Genomic DNA, 21441 nt, shown 5'->3' with positions numbered 1-21441 from the left:
ACAATGTGTCCTTTTTGCCAAGACCTTTTCAGATCCAAAGCCCTCAAAACACATCAAAGTCAGAAGAGCTCACAAAATACATATAAAAGATGACCTTTTAGGGTCCAGGAGTTTGTGCAAGAGTTCCAGATGATGTTCACAACTTCTTTTACAATAGGTTTAAGAAGAGACTGTTCAAGGAAGAGATTTAATCACTATAATACCATCTCCTTAAAAAAACAAAAACAAAAAACCCCACCTCTGTCAAGGATGTGCTCTGATCGGACTACAAAGACAAGGTAACACAGCCCTCAGAAAATGGAGCAGATTATATCTTGGAGATCCCAGCACGCCAATACCTGCTACATGCTGGACACACACAGTGGAATGTTGGAATCCAGGCTTTCACACAATTGCTGGTGTTAGAGGACACTGCAAAGCCATGAGAAATAGTTTAGAAGAACAGCTGCACACAGATTGAGGAGTTTTACCAGAGACCACCAAATTAACCAAGGACAGCAAAGGCCTCTTATTTCCACAATGTCCCCTGCGTAGCAATCAGTAGGGCCGCTCAAATACTGAATAAATAACTACTTGGAGAGTCTGAAGATTCAGGAAAAAAGATCTTATTAGGGAACTAAAACTTATTAGGAAAAAATGGAAAGCAAAGATAAAGAGGAGAAGAAGCAGGGGAGTGCACCAACAGGAGGGATCTTTGCAGCTGCCGCTGGAAATGGGAGAGAGGCTCCATTCAGTAGCGTTTCCTCTGTCTTCCGTTCCCCTTGCCTTTGGCTTCCTTCTCCTTCCGCTCTGCAGCCGTGGTGAAGGTGATACAGTAAGCATCTAGAAAATCCATCAGCTTTGCCTTGGAAATCTTCATGCCGTTTGCTTTCAGCTCTCGGTGCAGTGCAGCCAGCTCAATTGGCTCGTAAAAGAGGACCTTGTGGTACAGGACTGAATTTGAAATGATGCAGTTTCCCACTGCGTCCAGTGTATCTGCTTCCTGGGCTGCTGTCTGAGAAGCTGGGAGCTCCTCTTCCTCATCTTCGGATATATTGCTACAAGAACTAAAAGTGAGAAAAAGTGCAAAAAACAATCAAGGAAACAACTGGTCATCAAGGGCACACTCAGAGATGCCCAAGTCCCTGGCTGCCAACCCTTGCAATGCCCTGTGTAGGATCTCCGACACCAGCAATTGCCAAAGGGAGGGAGGCAGAACACGCCACGTGTTCTGCAAACCTGCACATCAAGCTGTGCCGGTGCTGCCCGGCATTCCTTGCTCCTGCTGCACTACTGCTGACACACTTGCTCTGTGCAGCACCACACGCAGTGCTCACCGAGCAGCGCTCCCTGCTCCTCTTGCAGGCTCTCACTCAACCCTGCGAGGCTCCTTGCAGTGCCAGCTTTGAGCTCTGCCCATGTGCAGTTTCACCCGTGAGCATTTCTGTGCTCTCAGAATAGCTCACTAGCAATTAGACTGAAACGTACAACAGAAGAACTTACTTCAAGTGACAAAAGCTCAGGGAAGCTGGCTACAGTACAGATCCCCTGTATTCTGCATTGACACTTATATTTCCCATTTTCCCAGCTCATCTCTGTGCTGCACAGTAGACTCCTTCGTTAGTATTTTGTTCCCCTACCTCTGTATACCAGTAGAGACGTCACTGCCATCCAGCGAGGATGAAGATTCCTGAGAATATGAAGATTCCTGAGATGATGAGAGCATCAGCTCCTCCTTATCAGCTACCAGAGAGCCCCTCTCTGGAGATACAGTTGGTGTGTTCTGCTCCCTGGTTCCTCTGGGCTGATACATCCTTTCATTTCCTTTCTCAGCTGCTGCACAGCCTGTTGCAGGGGGTGTGACCAAACCCTCGCCCCCAGCACCCTGCCCAGCGAGTGCTGAAGAAGCCTTAACAACCTGCTGCTTTTTTCTCACGGTTTCTGAGATTTTGGCACGTTTCCCACCAGCATGCCCGTTAGTCTTCAGCTGCCTACGGCGCTTGGCTGGAGGCCTCTGTGGGGGAAGCTGGGAGGATGGGATATCATCCTCTGTGTCAATATCCACATCCGTATCCACGTCCTGGTGAGGATACTGGAATATGGCCTTCAACTTTAACACCATCTGGCGTTTTGGGAAAGGACGAACTCCAAATCTGAAAGAGAAAGGTAGGACTTAAGCCTAAGATAATGCTGCGCCTTCCACTGCTATAGCTCAGCAATGTGACCAGGCCAGGAAGCTCAGTGGCCAGCTGGAAGAGCATGACATTGGAAAACCATCAAGTTTTCCCCTTTAGCACAGTAGCTGCCTTTCACACCACCTACCAGCAGGTTTCTCACAGAATCACAGAATGGTTGGGGTTGGAAGGGACCTCTCGAAATCATCTAGTCCAACCCCCCTGCTCCAGCAGGGACACCTAGAACATGTGGCACAGGGTGACATCCAGGCGGGTTTGGAAGATCTCCAGGGGAGGAGACTCCACAACCTCTCTGGGCAGCCTGTTCCAGGGCTGTGACACCCAAACAGTAAAGAAGTTCTTCCTCATATGGAGATGGAACTTCCATGCATTTTTTCTGCTCATAAAGAGATGTACTTGTACTTTTTTTTTTCTAGATATACTTGTAGAAGCAGTGCTAACCTGCTCAACTCCCTCTTCAGTTCTGGGGTCTTCATAAGGGAGTAAGCTGGCATTGGTGTCATAGGAGTCTCAGGAGACTTGTCCTTCTCTTGACAGGCAGGTTCTGCAACAGAATGAAATTGTCATCAGAATTAGTACAGAAGGATATAGGAGGGATGATATCTTCCCCTCCTGGTGGCAGATATTTTAATGTTATATAGTAACTGTTTAAGAAGAACTACTTGTCTGCAAGCTGCTCTACTAAATACCTTTATACTGAACAGATCAACACTTTCGTCTTCCTTGGGTCTAGGATATTTGTTTTTTAGTGTCTTTAAATCAGAAAACAAATTGAGCCATATGTTAGGTCTGAATAAAAAAGCCCATTGGAGGCTTTGATAGAACTGCTGCAAGGTAATTAAAAATATATGTTTACTGAATTCTGTGAAGTGGTTCTTTCCCAAGGAAGAAAATTGCATAGGAGAGACTTGATGCAGAAGAAACCGAACAAGTCAAGGTTCTGGGGGCCTGAATTAGATACTGATTTAGTGATACTGATTTCCCGATACTGTGAAGCACAGTCAGTCTCAGGTCATGTTCTAAATCCTGCTTGTTAAACTAATTACTTACGATAGTATAATTAGTAATATATCTAATAAATATTAAGGGATAAATTACTGTTCTTAGAGCTTAGATGGAAGGAACTGTCCTAGTAAGCAGCTGACCCCAGAAGGGTATGACCCCAGAGGCTAGTGTTCTCTGTGTCATCAGACATTCAAGCAGACAAGGCCCAGCTCCTGACACCACTAAGTGCAATCTGGTGGCAAAGAGCAGCTTGGCCCTTAGTCTTGTGTGCGTCCTGAAACCGCTCACTGTGTCCTCCAGTTGGGACCAGTGCTGGACACACAAAAATCTGTTGGAAGAGCCTACAATCAGCAAACAGAAGGGCAGGGCAAGTCAAAGCAAAGGCAAATCAGAAGAGCTTTGCAGGAAAATATGCAGAGAGCCTACCCGTGGGCAGGAGAGGCACCTACTTCCAGCCAACCTCTATACTTCTACCACTGGAAGCAAAGCTTACCCGATGCCTTCGTGTAATTGTTAGCACATACATCAGTGATGAATGCATGAAAAACAAGACCCATTACTGCAAGGAATAATCATTCCCTAGCATGCAAAGTGAAGGCTGTTTGATTTTTTTTCCCCTCCCAGGTAATGTCTCATCATTTCTACAATGCATACGATCACTGTCAAAGCAGCAGCATGAATGGATCACAAATGGCTACGCTCCAACTATCCCACGTATTTAGTTGCACTCCCCCACATCAGAAGCTGACTGTACCTTCTTGTGCCTGGCCCTGACTGCTTTGGATGAGAAGGCCAAAACACCCTCTCAATATAGCAGGTGAACAACAAACAGGATGATCACCTAAAATGACAACAATTTAACCTACTTCAGTGAACCCTGTACAGATACAAGCTCTCACCGGGAGTCTTTGCAAGGTCTGTCGGACAGGCATCTGCTGAAGCTGACACCTTCTCAGTTAAAAAAAGCATCTGTGGGAATTCCTCCTCTTCACTATCCGAAACTTCCCAGAATCTGGGCTTCAGGAAACTTTCAGGAGAGCCAGACTCTGGTAACTTCCTCTCTTGTTCTAGCTCCATTTCATCATCAGCAGATGAAACAATAATATCAGCCTCTTTTCTGTTCTGGACTGCAACATCTGGAGTTTTTATGACAAAACTGAACAAAACTGAAGCATATTTATGCTTGTTGAAATCAGTGCAGGAAAGCTCTTCTGGAGAAATTGTGCTCTCTATGTTCCGATTTCCTGATGTAATGTCCTGCTCATTGGCTTTCTGGAAAGCTATTTTGGGAGACAGGAATGGTTTTTGATTTCTCTCTGGTGTTTTTGCTTCTCTGGGAAATTTCCTATCCGATTCTGAAGACATAAGTGAAGAACCAACAGCAGGATAAAAAGACATATAAGATTTGAGAGGAGGACTGCCAAAAAAACCATCCCTGTGTGGAGAGAGGTCTTTTTGTGACTTGGAGTAAGGAAGCAAATCATTAACATCAACATGTTTTTCGCTAACAGCCTTTTCTGACTCTTTGATAACTTCTTTCATTGGAGAAGGCTCACTGTATTCTATCTGATTTTTGGAAAATAAGCATTTATAATTTTCACGCCTATCAGTATCATTGTGCAGTGAACAGTTGGTGAATTGTTGTTCTTCCAAGCGGTCGTCTCCTCCCATATTATGTGAAGCCTGAGACAACTTGAAATCTTTCCCACTTTCCCATCTCCTAACCCACATCTGAGGTTCAAACTGACAAGACTCAAAATTGATGCTTGTGGCATTCACATTTTTGCATCCACTTGTATTCTGCATTTTGTCTTCTTCAGACAAGTCACATTTGGATGTTTCCACATCATTGTCTTCCCTCAGATGTTTGAAGTCATTGCTTATCAAGGCAGATACGGACCTTTTTGCCTCTTTTTTCTTAGTCTGCTGGTTCGCACCTTGGGCTACCTCAGTATCACTACAGATGTTGTAATCTGTGCCTTCACTCATCTCCAGTTTGTCTTGAACCATTTTTCTTTGAGTTGCAGCAAACTCATATATTTCCTCCGGCTCCTGTTCACCCACCCCGTTGTCGTCTTCCTTCTGGCATGCAGGGTTTAGCACAGCTTCTTCTTCCTCATCTTCACCCACCCACACTGAGTTCAGGAGCTCTTTGAAGTTCTCAGCTCTGTTATCATTATCTTCATCGTCTCTCGCAGAGAGGAGATCATCTTCTGGATCCACTCCAGAAGATGCCTGGCTCTCTTCAGCGCAGTCCTTACACTTGAGCACAAGTTCCCTTAAATCAAACCTGCAAGAATGTAACAGAAATGTTAATGTTTATCTCCCTCGAAATTCCAAAATGTTATAGTTGCCTGATCAATCTAGTGAGTCTTGTAAAGAAAGTTAAATTTAATTTGTGAAACTGTTGTGCCAAATTAGACATGCAGTTTCAACATTAATAAAGTCAATAACAATTTCAGGTTTTCACTCCGTGTCACCATAATCTTCTCAGGTTTCACACTTATTTCCTCCATTCCAAACAATGCATCGCTGCCACTACAGAGGATAATCAGTTCTCCTTGATTAGGTATGAGTTTAACTGACTATCAACATAAAAGAGCAGATTTTTTTTCCTGGTCTTTTTCAGAATTATTTTAAAAGGAGGACACCTACATTTCCAGAACTAAGTGATTTTGATCCGATAGAATGTGTTTCATCTGCTGCTGTTTCAAGTTCATTATCTAACACATGTCTAGGATCATGACTGACATAACAAATTAGCATTCCCTGCATCCACATTCTGCAAGTCTCATTCAGATTAAGTGTGTCACTAGGGCAATGCTTTGAGAATTACACTCATCACCATTGCCACCATCAGCTGTCATTAAAGATCATGAGACAAAACTTGGCAAAAGTGTTCTAGTCATAAACCAAAAATAGAAAATCTCAAGCAGATGTAACCTGAAGAAAGATTCATGAAAAAATGAGGATAAGATGCTCGTGTGTTCATATTTCACTTAAGATGGAAGCAGAGGTACTTGCATCTCAAGTGAAATGAGTTTTGTGAAAGCCACTGAAACCACAACAGAAGGTATCAGGTTAAAGTCCATGTGGCTGAAAGCATGAGGTGACCCAAAGCACACTCATATGATACAAACCTGGTAGCCAAAGCCCTCAGCTGGGGCACGATTCTAGCAGGGATGTCAGTATAAGCAGTGTAAAGATATCGCAGGAATGCGAGGACTGCCTCTTTTGTCACATCGCTCAGCAGCACCCGGCGCGTCTGCTCGTCGTCATCGTCCTTCACCTTCACATATATCCCTTCGTCGTAAACCTGTGCGGTAAAAGGAAAGCAAACAAGGTCCACTTCCTCATAAAGGAACAACACCAGCAGTATCTGCTCTCTATCAGGCCACTATTTTTTTTTTTTTTTTTTGTGTCAAAGTCTGTTCCTATGGCCAGGATTTGGTGCCTCAGAGGGAAGCTAAAATGACCAGAGATACCGTGAAGCTTTCAAGGACCCCTCATTAATGGTCCTAAGCACCTTGAGTTGAAACTGCTGTAATCATGCATGAGGACAAAACGAATTCTACTGATTACAGAAAGAATGACAAAACTTTGTCAAGAAGTTGGTATGGTTTGGTGGCAGCTCTGTCAGAAGGCAAGTTCCTGTCTTCAGCCCACTACCTTTCATTGCCTTTGCAGGAAATTGCACAGGAGCAGGCTGGAAACTGTATGAACCAAAATGCTTCTGGAAACACAGAAATTACTTCACTGGCCTTGCCAAAGGCACAGGTCAATGCAGCTACCTCCGTAGCACCTGTGGGAGTGACAGACCTCTGTCTGGGTTAGTTACAAGCACAGCTTGTAAATACTGTCTACTCCATAATCAGCAGGTCCAGAGTGACTTGCCACTGGATCTCCAAATACTCTGTGCTTACTGTACGGCATCACTAACTCATTTGTTGTGATCAGTCTGGAATAGACGGTCAAACTCCTGTTACTGCAAAGGGGCTTTACTCGAGGGGAAGAGAAGAGTCTAACAGCAGTACTTACCAGCTGAACAGCCCGTGGACAGCGTGCATACAGCACAAACATATGGGCATAAAGGATTTCTCCCGAGTCCACTTGAAACTGGATATCACTCAAGTAGGCGTTGTTGACCATGATATTGTAATCTTCTGCCAGCATCCTGAAAGAGGACTAGAACATAGAAGGGACACAAAGACAGAAGTTGTTACAGCTGTAAGGCATTTTCCTGGCAGATAAGGAGGCAACAGCCCAGTTTGTCAGCACTGCTGTACTCTGGGTCCCAGCGTGGGTATGGCTGCCTTTGCCTTCTCAGGACTAACAGAATCCTTATCAGTGCAAGGTCTTCCATAAGAGACGTAAGCAACCTAGTCCAACACACATCTCTGGCTTTGTTTCCCTCCTTCTCCTCTCTTCAAAGCTTAGCAGCTGTGAAGAGGCAGTCACATGCTGTCTTCCACTCTACTTGTGGAACAGCCTTTTGCATTACAGCACATCATCGTCCTCGGATCTTTACCACATCATTTCCTGATGTGGCAGAGCCACTGCCTGCAGTTGGCCTCCTGCTCTGCTGTCTTCCACCATGTTTTTGAAAGCTGTAATTCCCACCTTGATGGAACTGAACTCAGTTCATAACAATTGCATAGAGCAAGAGGAATGAGGATGACCCAGGGGCAAGGTAATGAGCTTTTCCTCTCTTGTTCACTGTTTTGGTCTAGCAATGACACCTGGGAAGAAACCCTCTGCAACAAGGGGGCAACACGGAATAAAAGAAATGCAGGTATCTAGTCCAAAGGAACTTGTGCACTTGTTACTGAAATCTCCTTTGAAAATTCCTTTATTTATTTACTTTTAAGTATTTACTCTTATAATTTTAGACTCCTTTACTGAAAGTTTGGGGAAGGCTGGTTGCCCAAGCTATCTGTGACTAGTTTAATGTCTGGCACTACCCCTACTACAAACCCATACAAGGCAATCTTCTAAAGACTCAGACTCCCTAGGTAGCAGTGTTGCTTCTGGAGGTGGCCAGTGCTTCAGAGAAGCGTGAAATACCTGCAGCCCATGGTTGAGGGAGGCTGCCTGACTGTAAGTAGAAAGCAGCTTTACCTGAGACACTAATTGTTGACCTTGTACTTTCTGAACCTAGCGCAGACTGGAAGAAAGGCAAGTTTTATCCAACTCCATGAGATGTAGTTCCACCAGAAACAGCAGAGCTCTTTATTTTATTAGCAGGTTTCTAGGTTGGTTCAGTGGGAACTCAGCCTCTCTACTTGCTTCAGTGTGTTTGCAAGGAGCCAATACCAGTTAGCATGGAAACGGCAGCACACGCTGGGCCATTTCTTCCAGGCTTCACAGGTGGGCTAGAGGAGACTCTGCACGTCATGGACTGCTCTCCAAGGGCAAGACAGGAAGCTCAGTCTGGAAACCTGTTAGGTGTTTCTTGCTCTCTTTTTCTTGGCAGGTAGGACACCTGCAAGACGGTACCCCGAGAAGGCAGGCACTGCTTTCCAGGCAGGAAGCCCAGAACAGCCTTCCTGCTGACACTAAAATTATGACTCGAAAATGGGGAAATTAAGTAAGAACAGAAATATTCTGGCTGCACCATTCTCTGTGCAAAAGAAAGACTGGAAAGGAAGATAAGAGGAGAGGCATTGACAAAGTTCTGGTCAGAACCATGCAAAATGGGTGCGTACATGAGCCTGGATGAAACCCCAGACAGTTCTGTCTCTCCTGGTCTCCAGGAAGTGTGGCCTGTGTCATCTAGGCTGGGCATCAAAGCAGAGTACTACCTAAGTGCTGAGCAGATACATCCCTAGTAACTACCCCCAAATACTCTATGCACTACAGCCTCAATATTTAACCTGGTTCTCTTTGTGTAAATTATGCACAAATTTGCTTTATGTTACCTGTTATTTTAAATTAAGTAGGACAAACACTCTGAAACACCCACAAGCCTGCCTGTGGGCATCAATGAAACATCACGTATTTGGACTTCAGCTTTGCCTAGGATGATTCCTGTGAGTGACTGTAATGCTTAAACATCTCTGTTTCTGTGAAAATGAATGGGAAATACTCCATACTTCTGGAAATTAATCAAATAGGAGAGGCTTTTTTTTTTTAACAAATAAACAATACAAAAATACAGTGCAAATAAACAATACAAAAAAGGGGAAAAATAACATTTGTCCTTACATTTATATCGTTGCTTCTCGGAAATCTCTTCTCTATGGGTAGAAGGGCAAAGCCACTTAGTGAAGAATCACTGGAAGTCAATTCTTTTCCTCAAAGAAGAAAAGGCACATCTCAAGTCAGGTACAAACTTCTTGTAAGACAGAATGAAGTGGCAACTCTTAACTGCCATTTCTTCCTTGCCATGACAACTCCCCAAGAGACTCCTGTCCCAGGCTGACATTTCTGAGCTGAACGGTTCAGCCTCCCCCTCTTGGCTTTATCAGATGCATTTGGTTTTCTTGGCATATGACCAGCAGCCATTTGCTGCAGCTTAATAGGAGAATTGAGGGAATTTTACCCAAGTCAAGTACAAAGCAGAGAGACATTAGATTTAGCAACCATAGTCTTCACTGATGAGTGAACAGGAGACACACAGTGCATATATTATGCTAAATGGTTGGACAATTTTAAGGCTACCATTGGTCTTGGAATGTGCCGTTGTGCAATGCACACCACTGTAACCAGGGAAGTTAGAGCTGCTCTTGAAGGAATTCTAGGTGGTGGACTTTTTTCAGCCTGTACAGATCAACTTCAGGGACTGTGTATCCATGTACCAACACAACATCATCTCTTAACGCTCTTCTTTCACCAGGTCTTCTCCTGGTGAAACCTCGTAAGACAGTGCTGTCGGCAAAAGCTACTAGGCAGAAAAGAGCATATATTTTGGGGATATATTTTTGCCTCACGATTGGCCGTGTCTGGGCCCCCAGCTGGCAGAAATGCATCTGACACCTTTAAAGGATTTTTAAAATAAAATTTAGAAGCTGCTGTCTAAGAGGAGCTCTTCTTAAATATTGGGATCTATGAATCATTTCAGAAATGTCAACTTGATTGTACCTAAAGCCTACTACAGAACAATGCCCCCAAATATCACCCCCTGGATCAACAATATCATCTTGAGGCTGCTGCCACTGCTCTCCAAGTTCAGTATGGCTAAACGTGGCTCCTCATAGCTGATGACACCAGAGAGGAGGCTCATGAGGCTGCCAGAACTTACTTGGCTGCTCTACTTCCTGAGCGTCGTTAAGCTCAAGCCTCCACTGAGTTTGTGCTTCCATGGCCAACTCAACCAGTTGCTGCAGAGTCTGAACATGAACCTTCTCGCCCTGAGACGAAATCTGTCCAGCCCGTTCAGAGCCCGAGTCGGCTTCATCAGCAGCTTTTTCCCCAGTCTCTGGAGAAGCAGGATAATGAGGACTGAGATCAGGCTGAAGTTGCTGAGATACTTCTGGTTGATCAGATCCCACTGATGGCAGAGAAGTCTCTGACTTATAATTCTGATCAAAGGAGAGAAAAAAAAGACATCAATAAAATAATTTTGTATGTATTTGCAGAGCTCAGAGTACAGTCTCTGAATTGATCTCTAGTTCATACTTTCAAAATATCTTAATAAATATTAATAAAATACTTTGAGCGATCCCCAGATACATACTTGCTCTCCAAGAAGATAGTGCTATAAGGCGACAGACTAAAAGGTCCTGTCTGTTTCTGTAGGCAGCATTTATAAAACTACAGAAAAACGAGAGGCAAGACATCTGGATAATAACAGAGTGAGACCGCCCGGTTTAAAACTGGATCACAGTCCTGCATGCAGCTTCAGGCAGTGGGATACATGGGGAAAGCCTGAAATGCAAACGCTTCAGTTTACAACCCTAGGAGTGCCCACCCCCTCCTCAGTGTAACACACAAGCATCCATCTTCAGTGTGAACTTTCCACACTGTTCCTTGCTGCCTTGATACAAAACATGAGTAAAGAAAGAGAAAGGCTCTGATTATAATCAGTCAGAGAAAAGTATCAAGAAGGAACACAAGAGTCAGGCTACTGTAAAAATAGCTAAGCTAGTGGCAAAATGAAGAGGCTCAAGCCCTCTCACTCAGTGCTCTGCTCCCATTTGTTTTGTCTTCCAAAAGCCCAAAGAACAGCACGGCAACACAAGCCTCAGCCTCCTGTCCAAAAGGGAGAAGCGAAAGTTCAAGATCACCAAACCTACTTGTGTGAGACCAGGGGACAGTTGTGCAGGAGCAGAGAGCATGCAGAGCATGGGGTGACTCACTTAAATGGCAGAAAAGAGAAGGGCTACAGAGCAAGTAAACTGTGGCACACAAATACCAGAGGAAGGAGAAAAGAGCATCCCACCTGCACAGTTATGCAAGGTACGATTGGAGGGGTCGGTTCAGCAGTGTAGAATGATTCAGGGTCGCAGGGCCCTGTTAGAGCATTGCTGTTCCATAAAGGGCAGTCCTTGTTTCTGGGCGATGGCATGAGCCAGTCTGTTTTCTCAGATCCATCCTCCAAAATCCTACTGGTGGGAAGCCGAGGAGTGGAAGGGAATTCCATCTCTTGTGTAAGCACCATGGCGGCTCGCTCTTCAGTCCTTTTGCGGGCTGTCTCTGGATCCCGCAGCAGTAACGGTGGAGGAGTAGTTGGGCCTCTTTTACGTGTTCTTTTCTCTTTAAAAAGAAAAGCAAAAGAAACCCAAATAAATGAACAGCTGAACACATAAGCAGAGGAACTGAACCTGCCAGCTTTTTCAAGTGTTGCAGTTGGCAATGATCAAAATGCAACTACAGCAGAACACAAGATTTCTGCAATAAGTCCCAAGTCTCCCGTTACTTCTGCCAGAGAAACAAACCTTCAGGGAAGACTTATTCATGCACACATGGTCCTGCTGGGCTGAGCTGTCAAATCAGATCACTATGAAAGCAACTGATACCTATGTGCAGGCTACCTTCCAGACCCTTTGAACAGTGAGCGTACAGTGCTTTTGGCGAGTTAGCAGCGCTTCACTCAAAAAAGAGAGAGAGAGAGAGAAGAAAAAAGACTCCAAAGCCATGAAGGACTGCTTTTGGTGCGTCTTGATCACTTGGTGATGGTCACTCATGTCAAACCACAGCACATATGAATCCTGCACAGCTATCATTTGTCAGGTCTGTTTCTCAGGTCTGTTTCTTTACTGCCTTTGACTTACTAATTCCCAATATAATTGGCAGTGGTTATCAGCAGGAAGAGATTGAGGAGAGCCATGAAGAGCAAAGTGTCTCCTATGTGCAGAACTCAACCTTCCCCCAGGGCAACTGGCTTCTTTTCTGACCATTTTTGTGCATTTAAATAGCAAACCACAGGTTCAACGTGTGTAGTTGTATGCACATATACCTCAGAAAGAAAGCAGAGCAAGGAGAGAAGGATGAAAAAGTTGCATAATCAAGGGTATGGGACAGTGAATAAGAAAAATGCACTGCAAAAAAAATAACAATGGTCTTTTCCCTGGATTTCAGCGAAACATCCTGCAGCCTCCCTTGGCTATCTGTATGTGGATACTTTGCATTACTCCATCTCGGACAATTTAAATGAAACAGAAGTGTGCTTGTCATCCCCTATGCCCAACAGAAAAGTTGGTAGTGAAGAGCAGGCTGTTACATCACTCCTCCAATAGTACAGCCTGAGACACACACGGTGACACATACCTGATCCAGGCTTCCATTTGATTGGCAAGGCAGCCACGGGTTTCATATTTGCAGCTACTGCTGCTTGTTCACGCTTTTCTTGCTCCAAGAGAGAGCGTGACATTGCCATAGCAACCTGCAGATCTTCATCCTGAGGTTCCATTTTGATCCTCTTTTTCATTTCCTTTGAGTCATCTCCGGAGAACTCTTTGCGCTTTGATATGTTTGGTTGATTGCTGAAACGTAAGAATGCAGCAGAAAGCCCAAGTTAACCTAACATAACTGGATCAGAGACAAGAAACCCTGAGCACTTCAGACCAGCTGCCCCACTTCCTCAGAGAGATTCCCATATCCAGAATAATAAGAAAGCATCAACAGTACTTTTTTCTGTGGAGGAAAGAAAAGGATTTCTTATCATGCGTGGAATTCACAGCAATTTGGAGAAAATCTTATGTTTACCTTTCCAAAATAAGACTGCAGCACTGACAAACTGCCTTTTTTTTTTTTTTTTTTTTTTTTTAGCAAGGGCAGGAATGGCCTTAACCATCTGCTACCTCAAACCTAAACTTTGTATCAAAGGGTAAAAATCAGGTTGAAGTCAAGAACACCATCACCAAAACCGTTCTGCCAATCTTACACTTCCACAGTAAACAAGCAATGGCCCTTCCTCAGCACAATAAGACTTAAAAGTCCTTTGGATACATTTCAGGCAGGCACCACTCGCTATACTCTGAACATGTTGCTCAAATCCCAAAGAGCAGATACATCTCTGCACCCAGCACAATTCAGAACATCCTGTATGTTTCCTCCTTGACTCTGTGGATAAGGCCCATGTATCCAGGACAGCAACGAGCCGAAAAGCTGAGGCCTTGGAAACACGGATACTCCGAAGAGACTGTATGCTCATATAGCATGTTCTGCTTAATAAGCTCAACCACGCTATTCAGCTTTATTACATAATTACCTCTCAGAGCATAAATATTTCTGACAAATTAGTGTAAGATTATTTACTTCCCATTTTGCTCCTGTCTCCTGACTCATAGTCATCCACCACCTGATCACTTTTGAAGGAAAGCAAGATTTTCACCAAAATCTTACCTGGGATACTTAGGAGAGGCAACTCCAAACTGAGACACCTGCAGTGCCTGAAGCAGCATTTTAGGAGGAACATCCATCTTCACAGCACAGCATTTCAAGTGAGTAGTTTGGCTCTCAGAAGTTTGGAAATGTTTGCCACAGACGAGACAATCAGGGATTGCTGGTTTGCTGGAGGAGGAGATCTCTGCTGCCTCCATCTCATCCAGACACCTGGAGGATGATGGAAATAAAACAAAACAAAATAAAATAAAATGCTCTTTTTGAACCTTGCCTCCTGAAATGCTGTAATTGAGCAACTCCAACTACTTAAGCAAGCTGTTTACAATACTTTCTTTACAGAGAAGCACAGACTTTTCATTTATAAAGAGCTAGCTGTATGTAATATTTTAACAGTATTTGATATTTACCACTAAGGAAACTGTTATAGAGTGCTGGCATCAATTTAAGCCCACACCATTCTGACAAAAGAAAACACAAGGATCCTTCCCTTAGCCTTCCACTCTCATTACCTGTGGAAAGCAAAGGTCTATAGTGCATATATATAGTATTTACAAAGGTATATAGTGCATAGTTTTACAAAAGTATATAGTGCATAGTCTATGTATTTATTCATCTTGCAAAACAGTATCACATCTTTCCTTCAGCGAATAGCTCAGATTTGCAAACAGCTGACATACCAAATGTTCTTAGGAAATCATTATTTAATTGAATAAATGGTGTTGAAATGGGCTGATTTTGAAATGGACACTAACGGGTAGCTTTGCTACCTAGTCTGCAATTACATCTTCTCTAAGGCACTGCTGCTGAAAGCCACACTGGCCTTTCATGCTAGTGCTTCACCTATTAACGTGCTGCCCCCATCGTGTTGTGTTCATGGCTGAAAGATCCTTCTGGCAGATCTGACAAAAAAACAAGCCCTTCTCCTCTAGGCTTTCCGGGACTTCCTCCTTGATCTTCTGCTGAAGGGCAAAAGCCAAAGCACCATCGTCCTTTGTGGATGGAAGATCGTGGGTAACTGGCACAGAAGGGAGAGATGATAGAGTTAAACATCTTGTAGTGAAAGGCATGAAACTGTTACATTTGTCATGATTATTTTATTAACTTAAAAAACCCCTGCAATCTTCCTGTTGCATCTTCACATCTCATTTCTCACAAGGGAATGCACAAACAGTACAGGAGAGCACTACCCCAGGAGTGGAAGGTGGCAATTGGTTCATCGCACATTATGTATCAGAACCAAAAGGAGAGTTATGTTTTAGATGAAGTTTCTGGGAGAACATGGGGTCTTAAACATTACATATTAAACACAGGAAATTCTCATGTCCATAGAGAACCAGCAGGGCCTTGACTTTTAAAGGGGCCTTGACTTTTAAAGCACCAAAACACCAAAAAAAGTGCTATGAATTCAAATTGCTACGGATTCAATTCATCTGCATAGAACATCCTATTTTGTAAGTGCTCAGAGATTTACAGAAGACACGGAGTAACTAAGGTCATATTTATATGAGCTACACAATATTGCCCCTGAGAAGAACGACTGGATTTACTGATGCTCTTAGAATCTCAACCTGTTTCCAGAAAGTAAATTCTCTCTCCAGAACTTAACATAAAATCAAATTTCAGCCTCACAAAAGATCTAGGAGAGAAGTATAGAGATCAATACACATTGATCAATAGAGAAAGCAAGTTCTCAGACATGTGGAGCGATTTATTCATCATTACACAAGCCACCTGTCCAGCTGTGAACAAAGCCCAGGAATCCAGACTGCTGCTCATGCAATCACCCTAAGCAGCCCTCAGCACTCTCCATGCACACATAGGAGCTAAATAACAGCAGAAACGTACCTTTTTCCGGGTTCTCTTCCTCGCTTTCATCAGAGGAATTCCTGCTAGCTGCAGCCTTTGGCAAGCTATCGCCCAGGCTATGTTTTAGCTGCTCAGGTGCCACTCTCTTGAAGTGCTGCATTCCCTCCACCGCCAGCTTTGCTGCCCGCACCTTCGACCCAGGCAGCAGTGGTGTCTTCAAGGTGTCTGAAGAGCAGGTCTCTGGTTGTGAAGGACGGAAGGATAGTGTAGTCTGGGAACAGTCACTCGGAGCATTCACTGAAGGGGACAAAGCACAGTTTCCCAGTCAGAATTAAACAGGTAACTGAGCTGCCCAGGGAGCTCTTGGGAAGCTTCCCAAAACAGCAACCTGAGATAGTCAAAAAAAATGAACATGTTTCTACTCTGATCTTCAAGCCCTATCCATGCTTCGGACTTTCAGGCTCAGAACCAAGCAACAGGTGTTCCTAAGGAGGGGTGGTAACGAGCAGCAGGCTAACAGCTCAGTGTATCTCCGCTCTGCTTTGAGGCAACCTGTGAGATCAGACCAAAGATCTCACCAGCTCAGTTTCTGAGTGCAGTCACTAGTAGATAATTACGAAAGGGTATCAGGCAGAACAAGTACAAAATAATCCTTCTCCTGGTTGACCTTAGCTGTCAGTTTAAGGATTTCATGCACTGGTGACTGCCTTCTGGTCATCATATTTAGTCATCACTGAAAGACCAATCCTTCATGAATTAACCCAGAACCTTTCTTAATTTATTTTTTTGGCCTTGGTGACAGTCAATGGCAACATAATTCAACATTCAATACAATAACACACTGTGAAAAAAACACTTTGATATAATCTAAACTTGCTTCTTGATGATTTGAGGGATGATTTACATTCTGAAGTCGCAAAAAAAAAGGTAATGACTCCCTCATATATCACTCAGCACTTAGGTTTCACCTTACTGAAGAACTGCATACCTCCTCCAGACTTCTAAAGAGCTCTACTGAACTGAGTCTTTTCAGTACTAGCCTATTTTCTGTCTGAAAGATTTCAGTGCACGCACCTGTCAGATTCCTCTTGGTAGAGTAACTGGTCACTGTGCGCAGCTGGCTGTCAGGGAAAGCGCTTCTCCTGTCTTCTTGTGACGTCCCACCACTACTGCAGGGCACAGCATCATCGTCTTCTTCACGCATCCCTGTCAGCACCTTAGAACCCAAATTTTGTGGCAAATCTTTCCCCTTCACTACTGGAAAGCACTGATCGATTTGGCTCCCAGGAACAGATCTGCCTGTTGTAGTGGTCTTTATCCATTTCTGAACCTTCTTTGTTGCCTCAGTATCCTCAGCTTTCTCCTCAGTATCCTCAGATTTCTTCTTTGCCCTACCGACAATTTTTGCCCACACTACTTTAAATTCATTGTCCTCTTCATCCATGGTGCTGCAGGCTGCAGTAATGCTGCCTAGCAGCGCTACAGGGAAAGATCTCAGGAACAGTCAGGGCTGCGTCTTCTCTGGCTCGCCGCCTTCATTCTTCAGACGCCAGCACTTCTCCACTGTTCCAATGGTGGACTTTCCTCTGTGATTAATTCATCTGCATAGAATATATTATAGCATTTAGTGCAGCACATTCTCCAAGGACCCTGCTTATTTTCACTCAGCACAGTGATGACTTTCTTGGTCAGAGGATTTTGGAATGGAAGTGAAGCATTTCAATCTGCCCAAAGCATGTGTAGGATCTTCATGGTACGCTAGAGGGCTTCAGAAAGATTTACTGAAGCCCTTTAATGGAAAAACCTCTAAAAGGTGGATATGTAAGATGGTATACGCAGATGCAGTGTGAAACAGGCCTCTGGTACCAATTTGAAAGAGGACATTCTTTGAAGACTCTTCTTTGAAGGAGAAGAGATTCTCATATAAAATATTGCAGCACATAAGTATAATAGCACATATTGACCCAAAACACTAATACTGTACTTTCCGCACAGACAGACACAGGCCACATTCAAAAGCATGCTGACTTCTCCTTTGAGGTCAGAATCCTGCCTGGAGCTCAGAATTTGAGATGTCCCACTTGTATATGCATCCATATCTACATTTATATAACACAGCAAAAATGAATGTATTCACTCCCACAAGGTGGGGAGGAAAGACTGTCACTCGGAGTGCAAAATTTCATTTTGTGACACAGCATATTTAAAGAAGAGAGCCTGTCCCCATGCTGAAAAGCAGCTAGCAGAGTAAGGCTTAGCAGTGCTTGGCCTTGCAGAAGAGTTTCTCGGACAGATGAGAGAGCACATCTAACAAATGTGCCCACCCTTCTTTCACCTCTGAGTTCTTACCTCCTCCTTTGGCTACTCAGTAGACACTGACCATGTTTCATAAACTGTTGTCAAATACACCAGATAAAAGTATTGTCTCTTTCTTAGCTGGTTTAAATTAGCTTCTTAAACTAACTTAAAAAAAACTGATTTAACTAAGTTTCTTAAACTTTCTCTACAGTAAGAATAACAGTGCTAGCTAGTGATTTCTTGGAACAGCAATAGGTACAATAACATCCATATGGAAATGCCATCAATCCCTGAGCAACACTAGAACTAGATTTCTATTCTTAGACATTTTGATTGTCCTCTTCTTCCTAGCCATATGTTCACTACGGTTCTGGCTATTTTAATGGAGCTTTTATATTGACTCCCAAATCCATTTCTTTCAAAACTTAAACAGAGTGTTTCATTTGGAATGGCAGCAGCTGTGGTTCAGTTTCTCCAATAAAGCTCTGGGCACCAAAAGACTCAAAATGCAGGAAGAACACAAGCAGGATTGTTTTCTCAAATGGCTTGGCTGCAGCCATGCAAGGCTAAGGAATGCTGGTTACACATTTTCACAGGTCAGCCTTTCCTATAAGCAATTACAGATGTTAATGGATTAATTTATTTTAAATTCAACCTCCCAAACCGGCAGAGGACTTTGCTGTGAGTCTTAGATCATTTCCTGAGAGAGAAATTGACATTTTCTGTAACCAGTTCATAAATTTATTTTCTTCCGACAGAATCTTGGAGTAGTTATCACTACAAATTGACCTTTTTTTTTTTTTTTTCCTAAGTAGGAGGAGGCACACAGAGAATCTCACATCCTCCATGGCTTTAAATAACTCTCACAGACATATGCATACACATGTCATATTATTTACGGTGACTTCCTGATGTTAAACTTTTGTTTGCAATTAATACTGAATGCCCCAGACAGATCACGTGAGATGCATAAGCAATGCAAACCTAAGGATTAATCTATCTTACTCCTCCATCTACAGACGTATAGTGAGGCGTAGGCACAGACCAGGATCCTCTACATACATCTGATCATGCTGTTATTGATGTACCTTAAAGCCCCTTTGGCACCATCTTGTAGAGCTTGTCAAGTAACGGTTTTGCAAAATTATTTATTTCAATATAGAATTCGATTAATTTTGTAAGATTTTAGGACTCTACAAATCACACAAGCTGGTCAAATAAAATAAACAGCAGCACTTACCTATCCACTTAGATGTTCAGTCTATAGCCCAACTGAACCTTTTGATGTATATAATCAAAATAGCACTGAGCAGCAAGAACCTAGATGGTTCTTGAAGATGGAACCTAGAAATTGGGAGGAAAGGGTTAGATTTTAGTGTATTTTTACTAATTCCTCTTTTTGCTCAAGTTCCAAGCTTCAGAGGGTGGGAGAAGGTGACAGCACATGCTCTAATGGTGCTAAGTTTAGCCACTTCCACAAGTACCTGTGTACTTATATATGTGTGTGAATTCAAATATTACTCAGGATCTGCTCAGCCCAGCACTGCTCCCAGCAGTGAACAGCACTGCTCCTGCAGAAAACAAACAAACAAGCAAACAACAAACCCCCCCAACGCAGCTCTTTGGAGGTCAGAATAGATCAGGCTAGATAAAGTCCTGAACAACACAACGCAATTCGAGAGCTGACCCTATTTTGAGCAGAAAGTTGGGACTCATGATACCATGAATAGTCTGCCCTTTCTTTTTCCATCTTGTTTCCTAATAACTTTCTTGAACCCAGAACCACAACTCTATGGCACACTCTCTCCTACTGAGACATAATGCAAGAGCTGCACAGTGCAGGTTCTCTGGCTTTGTGGAAGTGCCAATATAATATATAATACTGAGGAGAGAGAACAGGAGTTACTCAGTGAGCAGAGCACAAATATAAGTGTAGAAGACAAATTCCAAATCAGGTACTAACCTTTCTGCTCTAGTCTCTGTCAGTCTTCCTATGCCAGACAAGGGTAACTGAAACAGATAGGGAAATACAAGCAATGACAAATTAACAAGCAAAAAATAACGGCTAAAAAAAAAAAAAAAAAACAGATTTTAAGAAGCAACCTTAGCAATGACCAGCATCATTGTCTACCAGACACTACCCACTTATGTTCCCTCATAACCCATCAGTGCATCATGTTCATGTTTCCTTTAAAGCAACCCCCCTCACTAGTACCTCGTACATAAGGCAAAACATTTTATATCTAGTAAAATTTTTATCACGTTCCAGAAATGAATTTTAAATCGGTACTTACATGACAAAAACTGCCCCTGTTTTTTAAGTGTTATAGAAACTAACCTCCTATTTTACAGAGCATCTTATTGAAAACAGGAAAAACTTCACATTATACCTCCTATGGAAGGATAAAGAGGAAGTAATCATAAAAATAAAAAGTAACGGTTGCTCAGTGCAAATTTTCATGGCTTGTATGCAAACACAGTAACATACAAATCAGGAATCTATGCAGCGGGTGTTTCAAAATGAAAAATACAACTGAGAATTAAGCACTGTTTAAAAACATTTCAACTGAGGCCCAAAATTCTACCATTCCACAACTAACGAACAGGACACCAGTTGTTAAATGCTAATCTGATTTTCAGAGGAGAAATATTCAGAGTAGGAATAAAAACAAATATGCAAAATAGCAACGTGATGATGAAATGGTACAGTGCAAAACATAAAAAAAGGAACTGCATTAAAATGAGAATGTAGTAAAATTACACAAGATTTATTAGAGAATGTTCAAAAGGAGCTTTTGGTGTACATAAAACCCACAAAAAACTAACAACGCTATTAGATCATTATTAAAAACTACTAACTCAGAAATCAATGGTCTAATGGCATCTATCCCATAATGATGATGACATTAGTGCACTACAAGAGAAGCCCAAACACTATTAAAAACCACAGCTCCTGCAGGTCCCGATTTCTAGCAACGAGCTGCAATGCAACAGATGCTACGGGCGAACAGGCCGACCGCTCTCTGGCCCGGCAGAGCCCCCGATCTCTCAGAATCCCCGTCCCCAGCGGCGACCTTTGAGCAGGACCGTTGGGGAAGCAAGAATCTTGCAGACCGAAACGGACGGCAACGCGAAATAAATGACTGATGCGGGACTCGATGGATAACGAATTAACACGAATCCAAACAATTTTGTGAAGAACGGGGTCTCCCGGGCTAAGTCGGTATCTTTTTAGCGAGATTTTTTTTTTTAAGTCACTTTAGAGGCGTGAACCACCGCGCAAGTGGCGCCGCCGTGACATCACGCCGCCGGCCCCCGCCCTCCGCACAGAGCCGCGGCCCGCGGAGGGGATCGGGGGGCGCCGGTGCCGCCG

At 43.3% G+C, this 21441-nt stretch overlaps 1 protein-coding gene across 1 annotated transcript; it reads right to left on the bottom strand.

Moving 5' to 3' along the window:
* Positions 1–730: 730 nt before the first annotated feature.
* LOC148593708 (uncharacterized) lies at positions 731–17214 on the bottom strand. The gene is made up of 14 exons (XM_088529807.1): positions 16845–17214; positions 15810–16067; positions 14805–14979; positions 13965–14174; positions 12888–13102; positions 11560–11873; positions 10420–10699; positions 9384–9472; positions 7218–7364; positions 6320–6495; positions 4218–5469; positions 2616–2713; positions 1620–2132; positions 731–1046 (listed from the first exon to the last, which is right to left on the bottom strand). The coding sequence occupies exons 1-14, from the start codon at positions 17212–17214 to the stop codon at positions 731–733; spliced, it is 4413 nt and encodes a 1470-aa protein (XP_088385933.1).
* Between the last annotated feature and the right edge of the window lie 4227 nt (positions 17215–21441).

Source organism: Tinamus guttatus, unplaced genomic scaffold, assembly GCF_059628265.1.
Source record: "Tinamus guttatus ecotype Peru unplaced genomic scaffold, ASM5962826v1 Tinamus_guttatus_pri_ptg000348l, whole genome shotgun sequence".
NCBI lineage: Eukaryota > Metazoa > Chordata > Aves > Tinamiformes > Tinamidae > Tinamus > Tinamus guttatus.
The sequence above is the reverse complement of the archived record's forward strand: the minus strand, read 5'-3'. Positions and strand labels throughout refer to the sequence as shown.